Consider the following 17,115-nt stretch of genomic DNA (forward strand, 5'->3'; position numbering starts at 1 on the left):
GGGATGAAGCAATGTCTTTTTTTTTTTAATTTCTTTTATTTTGATTGAATTTTGGGCCGAGGAAGGGAAATAATTACTTTATCCACTTTTATAATTGGATATTTATAAATTTAGAGTGTAATTGGTTGAAATACAAGTTCATGTTTAAAATTGACAATAATTTGAAAGGTTTAGAGAACAAATTATTTTTTAGGGTTAATCTCAGTTTATTACTTTGAAATTTCTTGGTTTTCAACATTTGGTACATGAAGTTTTTTTCGTCCCAGTCTGGTATCTAAAGTCATAATTCTGAAACACTTTCATTCATCTATTAACTTTTCCGTCAGAACCTTCGTTAACCAATTACATGGCGCCCAAGTGAACAATGATTGGGCGCCATGTGTCAATATGGGGCCACGTGTATATTTTAAAATTAAAAAAAAATAAAAAAATATTTTGGACCCACTGTCTCCTACCTCACCTCCCCATCCTATCCCACCCCACCTCACCCCCTCTCTCCCCTCCCTCCCTCCTTCTTTCCATCCTTCCCTCCCTTCACTGCAACCTACACCCAACCTCCCTTCTCTTATATGCAACTCACTGCAATCCAACCATGGCAGCCAAGCAGCATCGACAACAACAAAGGAGAAATTTCTCCTCTTATCATTCTCATCCCGCAGCCATGCCCGATTAAATCAAGCTGAAGACAAATAATCAAAGTCCAAACTGCCTCTGCCACCTCCTTTTGCTCCCGCAGCCCAACACCATCTTCAAGCCCAGCAAAACGCAACAACAATCCTTTGCCCACCACCGCTGCCTAGTCTTTTGCATTGGTTGATTTGAAGGTTAGTCAAATTAGGGTTTGTTGGGCTTGCCATGGAAGGAGGCACGAAGACAGAAAAGTATAATCGTTGGTGGATGGAGTCGATGATTAAGTGTTGGGCAGATGCGTCGTAGGTGAGGCTTTATGTGAGGGTGGGGATTGGAAATTGATGACAGCGAGGAGTTACAAGCGACGAGAGTGGAGGATGGAGGTGATCTCGCGACAGTGTTAGTGATGGAGGAATAGACTGTGGGTACTGGGGATAAGGATTGGGATATGGATGAGAATGGGCTTATGGATGAGGGTGAATTGGAATTGCAAATTTGCGAGGAAGATGAAGCTTCAACCAAATTGTAGGTTTGAGGGGTTTAAGTTTAGCAAAACAAATTGCAGATTTGAGACAGTGGGGCCAAAATTTTATTATTTTTTTTTTTGAATTTTAAAATATCCATATGGGCTCATATTGACACGTGGCGTCCAATCATTGGTCACGTGGCGTCACATCATCAATTAATGGAGATTTTGACGAAAAAGTTAACAGATGTATGAAAGTGTCCCGAAATTATGACTTTAGGTATCAGACTGGGATGAAAAAAAACTTTATTTACCAAAGGTTGAAAATCAAGAAACTGCAGGGTAATAAACTGAGATTAACCCTATTTTGTAATACAACGGAGCAAAAACTACAATATTTAACTAGTCCAGCTCTGTCCTAAAAGCTAATCCAATTCAAAATAGTCCAGTACAACAAACGTACTCTAACTCTCAAATTCTAACCCTATCTCACGCAGCCGCTAACTAAAGAAAGGGGATCCTCGTCGGATCCTCTTTGTGAGTATTCCGGAGATCCTTTAATCACATCCGTTCATCGTACATCATGCGATCATTTTTCATCAAGTAATGTTTATATTTAATTTTAAATAAAAAAATTTACAATGATTTATAACCGCACGATATATAATAATTCCCAAAATCATCGGAGGATAATCACTCCTAACTAAAAAGTTAAAAAACCATTTCGGACGATAAAACTTCGGGTGGGGTCGAATTTGAAGCTCGAGTAAGGGGCGGAGGACCCAGTTGGTTGGGTAGGGTGGACAAACTGTCCACGCAAAGAAAGGCGATTGCCAATTAAGCCACACAGCTACATTTTGCACTCTTCCCTAGGCTGCATGAATCATACATGATCATCATACGTCACAATTACTTAACAATTTCCCAATTTCCCAATTTCCCAATTTTCATATGTCGGTCCGTTTGGATTTGGATGGAGCTCGGGAGTCGAAGAGGTCGAAGCAGAGCAGAATAAGAGGAAGAAGAAGCTGAAACCCGCCCGCCCGCCCGCCCGCCCGCCCGCTCAGTTGTGGCTATTGCTTCCGAATCTTTAATTCTTCACTGGTTCAGCCATGCCGTCGCTTCAGCTGCTGCAATTGACTGAGCATGGCCGCAATTTCATGGCGTCGAGGAGGTATTATTCTATCAATTGATCAATCTGTATCGAAGATTTTCAGTATTAACCGACTCTTGTTCACAATCTCACTGGATTTACACAATTTCATCAGCTTTTTACTATTTAATGATATCGGTAGTGTTCATTTCTGGGTTAATTTTGATGGGTTTTTGGTTTTTTGATTAATTGGTATCTGGGTGTTTGCTAGATCCGATTTTCTGCGAGATTTCTGTCTTAATTTGATGTTTTAATAGTCGAATTCTGTACCGGATTATAAATTTTGAATTATTTTTCTTTTAATTTTGCCATTCTGCGTTTTGTGGTTCATAGTGGCATAAATATATTTTAGCACTTAATGTTGTATGATTTGAGGAAAATATGCGAAGGTGGATATGGCATTGTGATAATGTTATCCCTGCACAGGAAAACTTTACTACTTGCCACTGGTATCGTAGTTGCTGGTGGGACGGCTGCATACGTTCGATCGCGACTAAACCATAAAAAACATGCTTTTCATGGTCATTACAATGGGCTTAATGATAATGAAGAAACAAATAATGAAGAAACAACGGAGAAGGCCTTGTTGAACGATCACAAGTTAAAGAAACCTCCACGTAAGAAAGGGGGATTGAAGTCTCTTCACGTCCTTGCTGCAATTCTCTTATCTGAGATGGGCCAAATGGGTGTGAGGGATCTTTTATCTTTACTCTCCATAGTGGTAAGCTTCTGGTTTGTAAACATTATATGCAAAATGCTTGATTTACTTTGTCGTTTACTTTTAATACCCTTTCTGTTTTCTGTTTTTGGTTGTGGATAATGGCCATTACTCTATAATATGACTGTACAAAAACCTTGGACAAGCTCCAAATACCCCCCCTCGTGGACAGAAGAAAAGCACCTTGAGTTTCTCTTCATAATAGGTTTTGTTGGTAATAATCTTTAGTGACTATTTCAACTCAAATTTCATCAGTCAACCCCGTTTCCGGAATTATACTACATTTATTCTATTAACGAGTGTTTCTGTTAAGGTAAACAAGTTGAGCATTTGATGGCACACTCACTTAGATGGCCTCTGAATAGCACCAATTACGGTTACACACCTGAGTGTTTGACTCCACACTTTTAAACATTCAAGTGTTTACTGTCAGCATTCGAACCTTGATGGGTTACATTGTTAAGGGTAAACACTTAAGCACTTGATAGCAGACTCGCTTAGATGGCCTCTGAATAGGGCCAATTACGGGTACACACCTGAGTGTTTGATTCCAGACTTATGAGCATTTAACGAGTGTGTTACCTAGTTGACAGTTTTTGTGTGTATTGTAGCTCCAACAAACTTTTAAGTTTTTAACTTACTGTCGGCATTTGAACCTTGAAGGATTACATTATTAGTTATCAAATTGGTGCTGTTAAGGGTAAACACTTGAACATTTATGGCACACTCACTTAGATGGCCTCTGAATAGCACCAATTACGGGGACCCACCAAACTATTTGATTCCACCCTTTTGAGCAGCCTCAAGGCCATCTACACTTGAGCTTTAGACTATGGCTAATGGGAGGGTGAATACTTCTTATATGGTTCAGAAAAGACCGCCTTATTGCTGTGCATATAAAAAAAAAATGCTTTTGAACTATTATTCGGTGAAAGAAAGAGGGGTATGGTGTTAGGGAGATATGCTGTGTTAGCAATCTTTGGGTGGCGTGGATGGGGACGGATATAATAATTTTTGAAGGAACAAGGGATGAGGAGTAACAGGATTAATTTTTTTTTTTTTTTTTTTTGAGAGAACACTTGGTTAGGTGAATCATCTTTTCGAAGTAGTTTTGACCTATGAAAATAAAAGTTAATGGTGGTTGTGTTAGTATTTGTAAATAGGATAGTTATGTTGAATTGGCTTTGTAGTTGGGTTGGGTGGCCTGGCAGTAAAAAAAATGTTAATGAAATGTAAAGAATCTTTAGAATCACATTAAGGCTTCTAGGAGTCTCAAGTTGAAGAATTATATTGTGCTATCAGCATTAAAAGTAAGCATAGTTGCTGAACATTTTGTTAATCAACTTTGTTGAATTTTTTCTTGTAAAAGAGACTCAAACCCAAAAGTACAGATTTTGACTGCTCCTTGAAGTAATTGTAACCCCAAAAACCAAACACTACCAAATCAAAAGATTGTATGATTGCCATGTTGTTTAGCTCTGTTTTGCAGTCTTTATTCAATTGACTAGCTAACTGATCCATATTAGGGCTGGTTTGGTATTGCTGTGCTTTGAAAAAAAGCTGCTTCTGCTGTGCTGTGAGAATAAGCAGCTGTGAAATAAAGCAGCAGAGTGTTTGGTAAACTTTTTTGTAAAAGTGCTTTTGAAAAAAAAAAAAACAGTATTAGAGTGTTTGGTAAACTTTTATGTAAAACAGATGTGAAAAAAAAGCCAGTTTTTCAAAGCTAGGTTTTGCAGCTTCTTGTTTTTGGCTTTTTTTCATCCAAAACTGTGAAAAAAAGCTGAAGCTGGGTGTTTACCAAGCACAAAAACAGCTCCCAACTTTTTTTGATAGCAGCTTTTTTCAAAATCACCTCAGTACCAAACCAGGTCTTAGTATATCATACTCAAGTGTATGATCTATGGAGATATCCAAAAGCTGGCCTTGTTGTCTTGCAAGTAGTCCCCACTTCATTAACATGATATTATTTACATTGATCATTTCGATTGATGATTTTTACCTAAGTACACTCGAACAAGCATATATACATATACTTGCACACCCGTTGCATGCCCATTTTCCTCGTACAATCTAATAACATGCACCTGTACTTTTATACGAAACAAATATGTATATTATAACATTGATTGGAGGACGATCATTAGATGTTTAAAATAAAGGTTTAATGTATTATTAATTCTTAGATGAGATGTGAATAAAAGAGACTCTTAATGCAATGCAAGCTAAATTTTGATTTCCTGCTTTTCTGAAACACCTATATTTTTTAGCATGTATTGAGTCAGTCTTCTCAATTTGAAGTATCTATGTTTATCTCACCACGTGTATTACTTGCAGGTGTTGCGAACTGCTTTGAGCAACAGACTAGCAAAAGTCCAAGGATTTCTTTTCCGTGCAGCTTTCCTTCGACGTGCGCCGTTATTTTTTCGGTTGATTTCTGAAAATATTTTATTATGTTTTCTTGTATCAACCATGCATTCTACTTCAAAGTACATCACAGGAACCTTAAGTCTGCGGTTCAGAAAAATATTGACAAAACTTATCCATTCCCATTATTTTGAGGTAGTTATTTTTACTATAATGATATTGGAATATGGTTTTTCTTATTATTATCTTTGTTACTTGATAGTATGTTGCGAGTTAATCTTCCTTTCACCTTGATCTGCTTCTCTGCATTTTCTTTCAAATGGCTTCACAGCTTTATACTCAACGAATGCGGTAACCATATCAATTTCATGTCTGATTAAATTAGATTATGGGTAACATTGGTTGTATTTTATTATACTGGTGCCATTACATCGAGAAACAGAAGAACTGTAAAGAAGTCATCAACAATGAGACACCCAAGCGACTTGAATCTTACTATAGTGAATATAGTTTCTTTTAGCATTGGTTATATTTTATTTTACTGGTGCAATTTTCTTGTATGGTCTTATATTAATTTTTCATGCGAGTTTGATTGCTTTTACTTTTGATCTTCGTTTGGAATAAAATGGTCAACAATCTTTAGCTGTAGCCAAACAGATGGCACTCATGTTTCATAAAAAAATATGCAAATTTGATTTAATTTGTTTTGTTGCTCACCCTAAGCTGACCAAGAAAATATCAATCTTTATTTGTATGCATTTTTATTATTTTTTTTGGGCTTTCTCTTTGTATTGTGGTTTCTTTTGTTGTGTTTAATTCTTGTTTGAATCACAGAATATTGCGTACTACAAAATGTCTCATGTTGATGGTCGCATAACAAATCCTGAACAGCGAATTGCAAGTGATGTGCCAAAGTTCTGTTCAGAGTTGAGTGAAATTGTACAGGATGATTTGACAGCTGTCACTGATGGTGTACTTTATACTTGGCGGTTGTGTTCATATGCCAGTCCAAAATATGTCTTCTGGATATTGGTAATTATCTATTGCACTGATTTTGAATCTTAGCAGGGGTACATATATAGATGTCTTGGCACAATCTGATCACTTTCTCATAACTTGCAATTTAAGATGGTAAATAGTGACTTTTGTAGTTTGCCAGCTGAACGTGTTGTGATACCTTTCAGGCATATGTATTAGGGGCTGGGGCCATGATAAGAAATTTTTCTCCTGCTTTTGGGAAACTAATGTCCAAAGAACAGCAATTGGAAGGGGAGTACCGGCAGCTTCATTCTCGATTAAGGACCCATGCAGAAAGTGTGGCATTTTATGGTGGAGAGAATAGAGAAGAATCTCATATTAAGAAGAAGTTTGAGACACTGATTGGGCATATGCGTGTTGTCCTTCATGACCATTGGTGGTTTGGCATGATTCAGGACTTTCTATTGAAGTATCTTGGTGCTACAGTTGCTGTTATACTGATTATTGAGCCTTTCTTTTCGGGACATCTGAGGCCCGACGCTTCAACTTTAGGCCGTGCAGAGATGTTAAGCAATTTAAGATATCATACTAGTGTCGTAATCTCACTATTTCAGTCTTTGGGAACTCTTTCGATAAGTTCAAGAAAGCTAAATCGGCTCAGGTAATTGGGTAGATTGTAAATAGAAATTTGTCTCTGCTAACTCTTGCAATTTCCATAACGAAACTCTTTCTATGAATAGGATAAGTTGCATTTTATTTTCTTATAAATATGAGATTTCACTCAAAGTGGTCTAAATGGTTATGTATTGTCATAAAGCATGTCCCATGCCCAACTGTTTCAAATTTGACTCCTTTTTCTTTTTCTACAGTGGTTACGCCGATCGCATTCATGAATTATTGGCCATATCAAGAGACCTAAGTGTGGCTAATAGTAAATCTTCTGGGACCAGAAATTGTTTTAGCCAAGCTGATTACATTGAATTTGCAGGTGTCAAGGTGTGTATAATTTACTGAATTTTCTACATTGGTTGTACCATTTTTGTGCGTTATATGGTTTGACATTGAAGGTGCCATCCAGGTTGTCACGCCCACGGGTAATGTTTTGGTGGATAATTTGTCACTTAGGGTCGAATCAGGATCTAATCTTTTGATTACAGGTAAGTACTGGGACTCAAGGTTATTTTCATATGGTGCCACCTCGTTCTATTTGTACTGGTCTCCTATCTCTTTGCCATCATTCATTCTTATCTTTTGTGTTTCTTGCCACCATCTGCTCGATTTCATTATTAGGTGGAAAAGAAAAATATCTGCTTTTACATGATATTGTTTTTGTATAGGGTTTGGCAGCCTCTCCATTTGGAACATTGATTTTTACTCTGATAGTTATGATTGGTCTTGTCTAGTAGGTTGTTTGAAGGGTAGGGTCTAGCTAAGTTGTATTATTTAACTGAGTGTGGGGTGGGGCTTGTAAGAAAACTACGATTGGGATAGAGGACCTCCGGTGGAACTCCAGTAATCAAAATGCTGCCAATATATCAGTATGTTTGGTTTCATAGTTATGAAAAAAATAGTTCGGAGGCTTGGAGTCCAATTCTGTTTGTGGGGATATAAGTCTCTCCCTTCAATAAGAGAGTTAACAAGAAGTAATTACTGATTACTGGATTACAAAACATCCATTGGTTTAATCAAATTTGGCCTCCATCCACAAGTTGGTGCTAGTTAAGGGCACCATTTCTCATATCCCTCATTTTGGGTTTGTACGTATTCTTCTACAGCTATGTGATTAGGTATGTGCCAAGTGCATTTCCCCTCTTAAAGTTCGTCTCCAGGACTGTAACTTCTTTTTTCAGAATGTGAACATATCAAACTTGATCAACCATTAATGAGTAATCCTAATATGGGTGGATTTGGTCAAGGGGAGTGCAGAAATAGTGCTTCAAGCCCTGTTGTGTGTATGTCAAAGTATCTGCTGATTTTTTGACCAGAAAATAATATCTGCTGATTCTTACGTGCTCTACTTTAGATGGATGAGTGAGTGTGTCCATCAAAATATCTGCTGATTTTGACACATTGAATTTTTGAGTGTGTTGGAAAATACATTGAACTTATACTTTATGGAAATCTTCTTGAAGGTCCAAATGGTAGTGGGAAGAGTTCACTTTTCCGAGTTCTAGGAGGGCTCTGGCCCTTGGTATCTGGCCATATTGTGAAACCTGGTGTTGGAACTGATCTCAATAAAGAAATTTTCTATGTTCCACAAAGACCGTACACAGCTGTTGGAACACTACGGGATCAGTTGATTTATCCTCTTACTGCGGATGAAGAGGATGAACCACTCACACACAGTGGAATGGTGGAGTTATTGAGAAATGTGATTTTCCCGTTTTATCCTTTTCGTCCTTGTCATTTCTTTATATATATGTGTTGTAAATATTCAGATGGTTTTATTGGAACTTTATAGTTGTCATAATTATTGGATGGAATTTGTGTGTTCTGTTTTGAAGGTTGACCTTGAGTATTTATTAGACCGGTATCCACCCGAGAAAGAGATAAATTGGGGTGATGAATTATCTCTCGGGGAGCAACAAAGACTGGGGATGGCCAGACTTTTTTATCATAAGCCTAAATTTGCAATTCTTGATGAGTGCACGAGTGCTGTCACAACTGACATGGAGGAACGTTTTTGTGCTAAAGTTCGAGCAATGGGAACATCATGCATTACTATCTCCCATCGTCCAGCACTAGTTGCATTTCATGATGTGGTGTTGTCCTTGGATGGTGAAGGTGGTTGGAGTGTTCAGGTCAAAAGGTTGGACTGCAGGTTTTTTTTAATTTTTTATCTTGCACTATTGTTGTCTGCTAATTTTGAAAATACTAGAGAATTGTTTATTAGAATTTCCCCGTACTATTCCAGGGAGGATTCTTCTCTCCTTAATGAAGGTGGGAGAAATATGATGTTGTCTGAGTCAAACAGGCAGAGTGATGCAATGACAGTTCAACGTGCATTCACCACGATTAAAATGGTCCGGGTTCTTAATTTTTTTAATTTTTACTTTTAACTTTTATTACTTTTATTACTTTTATGTTAGTATTAGATATAATGCCCTTTATATTTACCAGCTGTTTAACAAATTTGTTTGTTAATTCAATTCTAGGATTCCACAATCTCGAATTCGAAGGCACAATCATACATTGGTGAGGTGATAGCAGTGTCTCCTTCTGAGGATCAGTGTGCCATAGCTCCATTTGTTCCACAGCTCCAAAGGCCCCCTCGAGCTTTGCCAGTGAGAGTAGCAGCCATGTTCAAAGTACTGGTGAGTTTTTATATTGTTACTTCTAATCATGTTACAGATGGCTGTTATGTGAAAGTTCTTCTGTTGGCCAAAAAGTGACATTTAAATTCTCTCAATCACTTTAAATTCAATATATATGAAGATATACGGATTGTTAAATGAAAATTGTTAGATTTGTTCTCTTAGGGTATAGGACTTTACATAGTTGCAGTCCCTTGTACTTTTTTAACCATATGCAAGTATCCACTGTCCCCGTCTTTTGCGTTCCCTCTGTTGGGGCCCTCACATTGGCTGGCGGCAGGTAGTGGAGGGAGTTGCCTCCGGTGGTGTGGGTGATTGCACTGGGTCGATGTCTGGGTTGAGTGGGCGATTGCGGTGGTAGCTGCTAGGTGTTTTTTTTCTCTTTTTAAAATGTAGTTTTTATTTTTCTAATTTATGGAAGGTTAACAAGATACGTTATAGTTAAGTGCGTGGACATGTGGCATGAAATCAATATAGGGGACATGAGGGGACATCAGATCTTTTAAAAGTCTTCTGTCCTGTTTTATTGTATCTTTGATGATTGTTTGTTAGGTATCACTTGTTACTGGTACATTCTTAATGTGGATACTGCATTTTCCTTTGCCCATCATACCTTATTTATATCATGCTATTTTCTGACCATTTTCTAAGATCGTGAAGCTATATTTATTTTATTGAACTCCTTACCGCTTGTCCAGATCCCCACAGTCCTTGATAAACAAGGAGCACAACTGCTTGCAGTTGCTCTTCTCGTGGTATCAAGAACATGGATTTCAGATCGTATTGCTTCATTAAATGGTATTTTTCTTCCCTTAGTAAGCACAAGAATATTTGAGTAACCTGTGGTTAATTAAATTATAAGTTATTTATTTGAGTAGACATGTTATTTATCTTCTTAATTTAACTACTGCTGAAACACTAAAGTTACAAGTATGGCTACTACATAGAAATTAATATCAGAGCAGTAATACAAATGCTAGATAATGATAAAACAAAACACAACAGAAGCCCCAAGTGAGCGCCAAAACTGAACTGTTTCCTGTAACTTCTCTGTTCCATGGCCAATGTGTGGTTATTTTATGCAGGAACCACTGTGAAATTTGTACTAGAGCAGGATAAGGCAGCCTTTATCCGTCTAATTGGCATTAGTGTGCTTCAGAGTGCTGCATCGTCTTTCATTGCACCTTCTTTAAGGTAGTTTCATAACTCAATAGAATGTAAAACGCTCTAAACCACATAGATTTGTCTGAATTTTTATTTCCCGAGTTATGTGTTTATCTAAACATAAATTTGTGTTCAATTATTTATAGTTTTTGAGCTTTGTTGGAAAAAGTTGTTCACTTTTTGTATTACTTTAGTGTAGATGTTGAAGCCGAACCATAATATTTTTCTTTTGTGTTCTTAGTCTAGAAAAAATTCTACAGAGGGAACCTCAATTTAGGAAAAGAGGAAAACATTGTTGGTCCCATTCTGTGCGTAGTCAACTAGGTTATTAGGCCCCCTTCACTAGGTAAGCCATATTGGAAACTCTTGGTCACCTAATTGTGGTCAAATAGGTTGATGAACAGAGTGTCAACAAACATGACTCACCTATCCGATTTGGCTTATCAATTGTAGGGATGATCCTTGAAGGGGGTCTAATCACAAGACTCCATGTATGCCACAACCTGAGGGTTCTCTTAGCATATGTATTTTTACATGCGTGTTTAAATCTTGGCGAAGGAACTAAATGACAAGTGACAATGCTCTTATGGTAATGTGAATTATGTTTTTGTTGCACAGGCACTTGACAGCCAGGCTGGCTCTTGGGTGGAGGATCCGTTTAACACAACATTTACTCAAGAACTACTTGAGAAATAATGCATTTTACAAGGTAGCCTTACCGAAATTATTTGATCAGGGGTTTTGTTTTTCCCTTGGAGGTCTCTTTGATGTTCATTTAATTCTGTTTCCTTTTGTTTTTTGTTTTTTGAGAATTTTGTGAAACTGTTGGTTGAAGTTGTCTACAACAACAACAAAGCCTTTTCTCACTAACTGGGGTCGGCTATATGAATCCTAGAATGCCATAGCGCTCGGTTTTGTGTCATGTCTTCCGTTAGATCTAAGTACTCTTAAGTCTTTTCTTAGAGTCTTTTCCAAAGTCTTCCTAGGTCTTCCTCTACCCCTTCGGCCTTTTGGACCTCTGTCGTGTACTCGCATCTTCTAACCAGAGCGTCAGTAGGCCTTCGTTGCACATGTCCTAACCACCGTAACCGATTTTCTCTCATCTTTCCTTCAATTTCGGCTACTCCTACTTTACCTTGGATATCCTCATCTTTCCTTCGTTGAAGTTGTCTAGCAGCGTTAAATGATTTAACATGCTCATATTATTTTGTTCAGTTGGCAGCAATTTGTATGTTTTTTTAAAGATGTTTAGTCAAAAGTACGAGAATGATATTCAATTCTGTCAATATATACGCTGTAGGTCTTCCACATGTCAAGTAAGAAGATAGATGCAGATCAGAGAATTACTCAGGACCTAGAAAAGTTAACCTCTGACTTGTCGGGACTGGTTACAGGAATGGTCAAGCCATCTGTGGACATTCTCTGGTGAGCTCTGAGCTCTTTAGCCATGTTGAAATTTGTGCAAGGCTCGGTTTCTTTTATTATCCTTTGTTGAACTTTCTGAAAGTTGGACTAGCTTCTTCTATCCTTGGTTCTTACTTTTGTGTGCTACTGGTATTATAAGGTTCACCTGGAGAATGAAGCTTTTGACGGGGCGGATGGGAGTTGCTATATTATATGCTTATATGTTACTGGGTCTAGGTTTTCTGAGGGCTGTTACCCCTGAATTTGGTGATTTAGTGAGTCAAGAACAACAACTTGAAGGAACGTTCAGGTAACTTTAGTTTCTGATTCCTATATTGCTGATGCTGAGTCATTTGTGGTAAATGCGAATCTCAGATATGATATCTCTCATGACTTAGGTTTATGCATGAAAGATTGCGTGCTCATGCCGAGTCTGTTGCTTTCTTTGGAGGTGGTTCTAGAGAAAAAGCTGTAAGCCTTTTGAAATCCTCAATCTTGGTCCAAATCATAATATCATATATAATTTGAAATGGTGCAAGTCATACTGTCTTCATAAAGTGTTCTTCGGTATCCCTTTGTTCTTGAATAAAAAATGAAGGAAAGAAAAACAAATCAAATGCCTATTTTCTTCCAAATGACAATATGTAGGAGTTGTTTCATCTCTGACTCAGTTATATTGATTACCAAAATTTGAAATTAATGCGAGTTTAGAAATAAATTTGAACGTTATTGTGCAACGTTTGTATTTTGAGTGCCCACTTATGTATGCATGGTAATTTAATTTAACGGATTCACATTTATATTACTAAACAGATGGTTGAATCTAAGTTCAAGGAACTTCTTGATCACTCCTCGTCTCTTTTGAAGAAGAAGTGGTTGTTCGGTATTCTGGATGATTTTACCACAAAACAACTTCCACATAATGTGACATGGGGGCTGAGCTTGTTATATGCCATGGAACACAAGGGAGACCGAGCATTGATATCCACTCAAGGTGGGTTTATTTATGATTATGATATAGATGCATTTATAATAATCTCTCTTCTCTCTCACATGTTATAACACTTTCAGGTGAGCTGGCACATGCATTGCGTTTCTTAGCATCTGTTGTATCTCAAAGCTTTTTAGCTTTCGGCGACATTCTGGAATTGCATAGGAAGTTCCTTGAACTGTCTGGCGGCATCAACAGAATTTTTGAGCTTGAAGAGCTTCTAGATGTTGCACAATCTGGTATGTTTTCTATGTTCGACAATCATGTCACAATCGCATCATTTTCCTATTGATTTTCATCTTCCCCACTCAATGACAACCACATTTACGAATTTGATCTATACAAATGGTATATCATTTTTTAGCCATTGAGAGAGGTTTTCTTGAGCACTTTGTTACATAGTCAGATGGTAACCATCCTTTTGAGTGTAGCAATCAAGATCCATTCCGTGAATCTCTTTTTAGATGTGAATACCATGGATAAAGAAAAGGTTATCTGCTTGTGTCTCCCAACAGTTTGGGGTCTGGGAAGATTCATATGTGGGCATCCTTAGTCCCACTTAGTGAGAGGTTTGTTTCCATTTAGAACCTATTATCCAGGTTGTAATAGAGAAACTTACTTTTGTGCCTGTTCTTGCCCAAGGGTATTATGGGTTCTAATGAGAATTAGACCAACATAGTTTGGCCCCCATTGTAATTCGACAGATAGTGGCTGATGCATGGTAAAGTCGATGTGCCAGCCCAAAAGAAAAAGGCATGGTGCTATTGCTACTCCCCCATTACTTGTGCCTTAGTGTATATTTTAAGTTTTAATGTTCCAATTAGTTACCTGTTATGTGATGGTTGCTGTCTTCTATGGGGCAAAGCATATGGTAAACTGATGGTCTTGCAGAAAAAACAAGCATAACAGGGTATTGACATATGGTCAATAGTCAGCATTTTGTAGGGATAGAGAGTACTTATCATGCTGGTGCATTAGAGCTGAGAACTTTCCATTACTAGAAAAGTATACTGATCAAACAAGATTATGCTATTTACAACTTAATGCCTTTGGCGATGGTGGCTTCTGTGACTGAAACATATGTACAAATGACCTAAATGATATTTTTGAAAAAAAATATAAAGATCTTACCACCGCATAGATGAATTGTGCATATGTACCTTTGTCCAAGCCTGTTTTCTGATTTTCTCATTATTGAGTATATGCTTCTTGTATGTTTAAATTGCCAAGTGAATATTCTTTTATTATTGTATAAGATAAATCTATTAGAATAAAATAATGTAGGTATTTTTAGAGTTATCTGACATTTCTTCATTCATGCATCCATAGTTGTTGGTTATTCAGGGGCTTCCGAAACTGTTACTCTGTCACCATCTAAGGGGAGAGATTTTCATTCTGAAGATGCCATTACCTTCTCTGAAGTTAATATTATCACCCCATCACAGAAAATGTTGGCCAGGAAGTTAACATGTGATATAGTACCTGGGAAAAGCTTGCTTGTTACTGGTTAGTGTTTAACGTTGTTTTCTTTTTTCACATATTACTATTTCTTAAATTTTCTGTGGAATCTACAACTGAGAAGTATGCGATTCTTAAAGGTCCAAATGGGAGTGGAAAAAGTTCTGTCTTTAGAGTTCTTAGAGGTCTTTGGCCCATCACGAGTGGAAGAATCTCTCAACCGTCACAACATGTTAAGGAAGATATTGGTTCTGGTTGTGGAGTGTTTTATGTTCCTCAGCGACCGTATACATGTTTGGGAACACTCAGGGATCAAATTATCTATCCTCTATCTTGTGAGGAGGCTGAGTTAAGGGCATTGAAGTTGTATCGAGAAGGTAAATTTCTTTCAGAAATTTCTTCTCTTATATAGATGTGGGTTAATATGGGTCATATGTTTCATTTTGGATTATGAGATATAAGTGCTAGCTATTACCCTAGGAAATAAATGACTTTTCAACTACCAGGTTTTGAAGATTTTAATTGTTCTAATTCAGGTGAAGAAATTTCTGACAACACCAATATTCTAGACATGCGTTTAAGAACTATTCTGGAGAATGTTCGATTGAGTTATCTTTTGGAAAGGGAGGAAGGTGGTTGGGATGCGAATCTGAATTGGGAGGACACACTCTCTCTTGGGGAACAGCAGAGATTGGGCATGGTATGATAATATGAGTCTCAAGTCTTTCTTGAGCAGCAATTTGTTTTATTTTCTTTCAAGGATTTCTATGTTGTCTGACATGATATCTTACGTTTTGAAGGCACGCTTATTTTTCCACAAGCCTAAATTTGCGATCCTTGATGAATGCACCAAGTATGTGGCATAACTCCCCATTTGTTTGTTCTCTTCTTTCACTTTAAAGAGATGTCTGTCATTATCTAATATCTTTTCTACACAATTTTTCTTCTTACATTTTCTTCTTTTTCCGTTATCCTTTTCTATTTCTTGAACAACTGGCAGTGCTACGAGCGTTGATGTCGAAGAACAACTTTATCGGCTCGCGAAAGACATGAATATCACAGTTGTTACCTCCTCACAAGTAAGTACTTCTATAACTATATGTAGCTGTATATCATTCTGCATTTTGGTGTACATGAGATGAACCTTTTAGGACATTAATCTGGTTTTATTGTTGGAGCCTCTCTGCCGGATATTAGTGTGAGTTAGTTCTCAAAATTTAGCACCATAGGGTAGGTCTTGAGTCACAAACTTTATTTATTGTTTTCTGCTTTCACGTGTTCTCAGCGTCCTGCTCTAATACCGTTCCATTCCCTGGAATTACGGTTCATTGATGGTGAGGGTAACTGGGAACTTCGTTCAATAAAGCAATGAGTTGACATGCCGGAATCACGAACCATTGGTCCACTAGGGTACTGGGAGCTACGTTCAATAAAGCAATGAGCTGACCATGCTTGGCATCTGCAGTTAACCCTTTGTACAGTGTAAGATGGTTTATTTTTCGAGACCTACCCTTTGTAATACATCTTAGAAGTCCATTAGAGGAAAGCCAAAGCCGGTTTTCCCATCCAGAGAAATTTATTTGTCTTAGAGCTAGCTGTGTTTCTTTGCCCGTACGTGACAGGTAGCCTGAAGGAAAAGCCGATTGCTTCGTTTTACTGGGGCATTACTGTCGAAATGTGGACAATAAGATTGGAGAATACAGGAGTGTAATAATCTGGGTAGGTGAAAGGTGAAAGAAATTTAATATGTACAGTTTTCCCCCAATTTTCCCAAAGTTTGGGATGTAAGAATTCATAATTTAATCATATTGATGAGCCTCCATATAGAAGAAAAGAAATAATGTGTCATTGAGCATCTCTGTCGTAGCAGCGTCCTCCACGCTTTTCGCTTCGCCGTGCTGTTTGCTTCTTTGTACCAAGGGTTCATTTGACATTCCGTCTTGCTTTGTTAAGGAATTCTGGAATTCCTCCTTGGGGAGTTTGGGGAGGTAATACTTATAAAGTTTCTTTTCACTCGTAATTGAAACCCTGCCATATTCGAACTGTCCTCATCTGCTTATTTCATGTTCAGTGTTCAATGTGATATCAACTTATTTTTTCGCTCGGTGCCTGTTTATGTGGTAGTGTCTTTGAACTCGCGTGGAGAGATTTTTCTAAGCACCTGGTATTCAACCGCTATTTCACATGTCATAATGCAAGAGGAGGTGAGTCTCTTCACTTATTTTATGACATGTGGAGTTATTGCGTGAATACTGGGCTCTTGGAAAAAAATTTCCACCCAAGAGTTGGTAAGGTAATATCAATGCTTTTGAGTGTTTTATTTCAAGAACTTGTACCTACTTTCGCAGTCTAATAGTTATCTTGGAAGACGAAACAAACACATCAAATATTTAGGACATCTAAACTTACATATCCAAAACCATCAGCCTCAAAATCTAAGTAATTTCAAGCACATTTAAAGTCACTGTATCCACC

General features: G+C 37.6%; 1 protein-coding gene across 4 annotated transcripts; it reads left to right on the forward strand.

The window, feature by feature from the left end:
* Positions 1-1,938: 1,938 nt before the first annotated feature.
* Positions 1,939-16,684, forward strand: LOC137733452 (ABC transporter D family member 1-like). 4 transcript variants are annotated; one of them, XR_011068485.1, is made up of 26 exons: positions 1,943-2,270; positions 2,676-2,970; positions 5,302-5,526; positions 6,166-6,363; positions 6,516-6,970; positions 7,179-7,305; positions 7,388-7,466; positions 8,442-8,680; positions 8,814-9,118; positions 9,224-9,332; positions 9,465-9,623; positions 10,322-10,421; positions 10,709-10,817; positions 11,406-11,496; positions 12,088-12,212; positions 12,352-12,501; positions 12,590-12,662; positions 13,005-13,185; positions 13,263-13,421; positions 14,512-14,688; positions 14,781-15,017; positions 15,177-15,340; positions 15,441-15,493; positions 15,641-15,719; positions 15,926-16,122; positions 16,263-16,684. XR_011068485.1 is itself a non-coding variant. In XM_068472604.1 (25 exons), the coding sequence occupies exons 1-25, from the start codon at positions 2,209-2,211 to the stop codon at positions 16,010-16,012; spliced, it is 4,023 nt and encodes a 1,340-aa protein (XP_068328705.1). In that variant the 5' UTR covers positions 1,939-2,208; the 3' UTR covers positions 16,013-16,684. The 4 variants fall into 4 exon arrangements, 2 of the variants coding, with proteins under 2 accessions (XP_068328705.1, XP_068328704.1); XR_011068487.1 differs by having other exon boundaries at positions 16,267-16,684; XM_068472604.1 differs by having other exon boundaries at positions 1,939-2,270; positions 14,527-14,688; positions 15,926-16,684.
* The last annotated feature ends 431 nt before the right edge of the window (positions 16,685-17,115 follow it).

The sequence above is a fragment of the Pyrus communis genome, chromosome 5 (genome assembly GCF_963583255.1).
Source record: "Pyrus communis chromosome 5, drPyrComm1.1, whole genome shotgun sequence".
NCBI classification, from domain to species: domain Eukaryota; kingdom Viridiplantae; phylum Streptophyta; class Magnoliopsida; order Rosales; family Rosaceae; genus Pyrus; species Pyrus communis.

Coding starts and splice junctions, on each gene's coding strand:
- LOC137733452 (XM_068472603.1), top strand. CDS start 2,209: ATGCCGTCGCTTCAGCTGCTGCAATTGACTGAGCATGGCCGCAATTTC. Junction 7,306..7,387: donor TTGAATTTGCAGGTGTCAAG/GTGTGTATAATT, acceptor GGTGCCATCCAG/GTTGTCACGCCCACGGGTAA. Junction 10,818..11,405: donor TTCATTGCACCTTCTTTAAG/GTAGTTTCATAA, acceptor TTTGTTGCACAG/GCACTTGACAGCCAGGCTGG.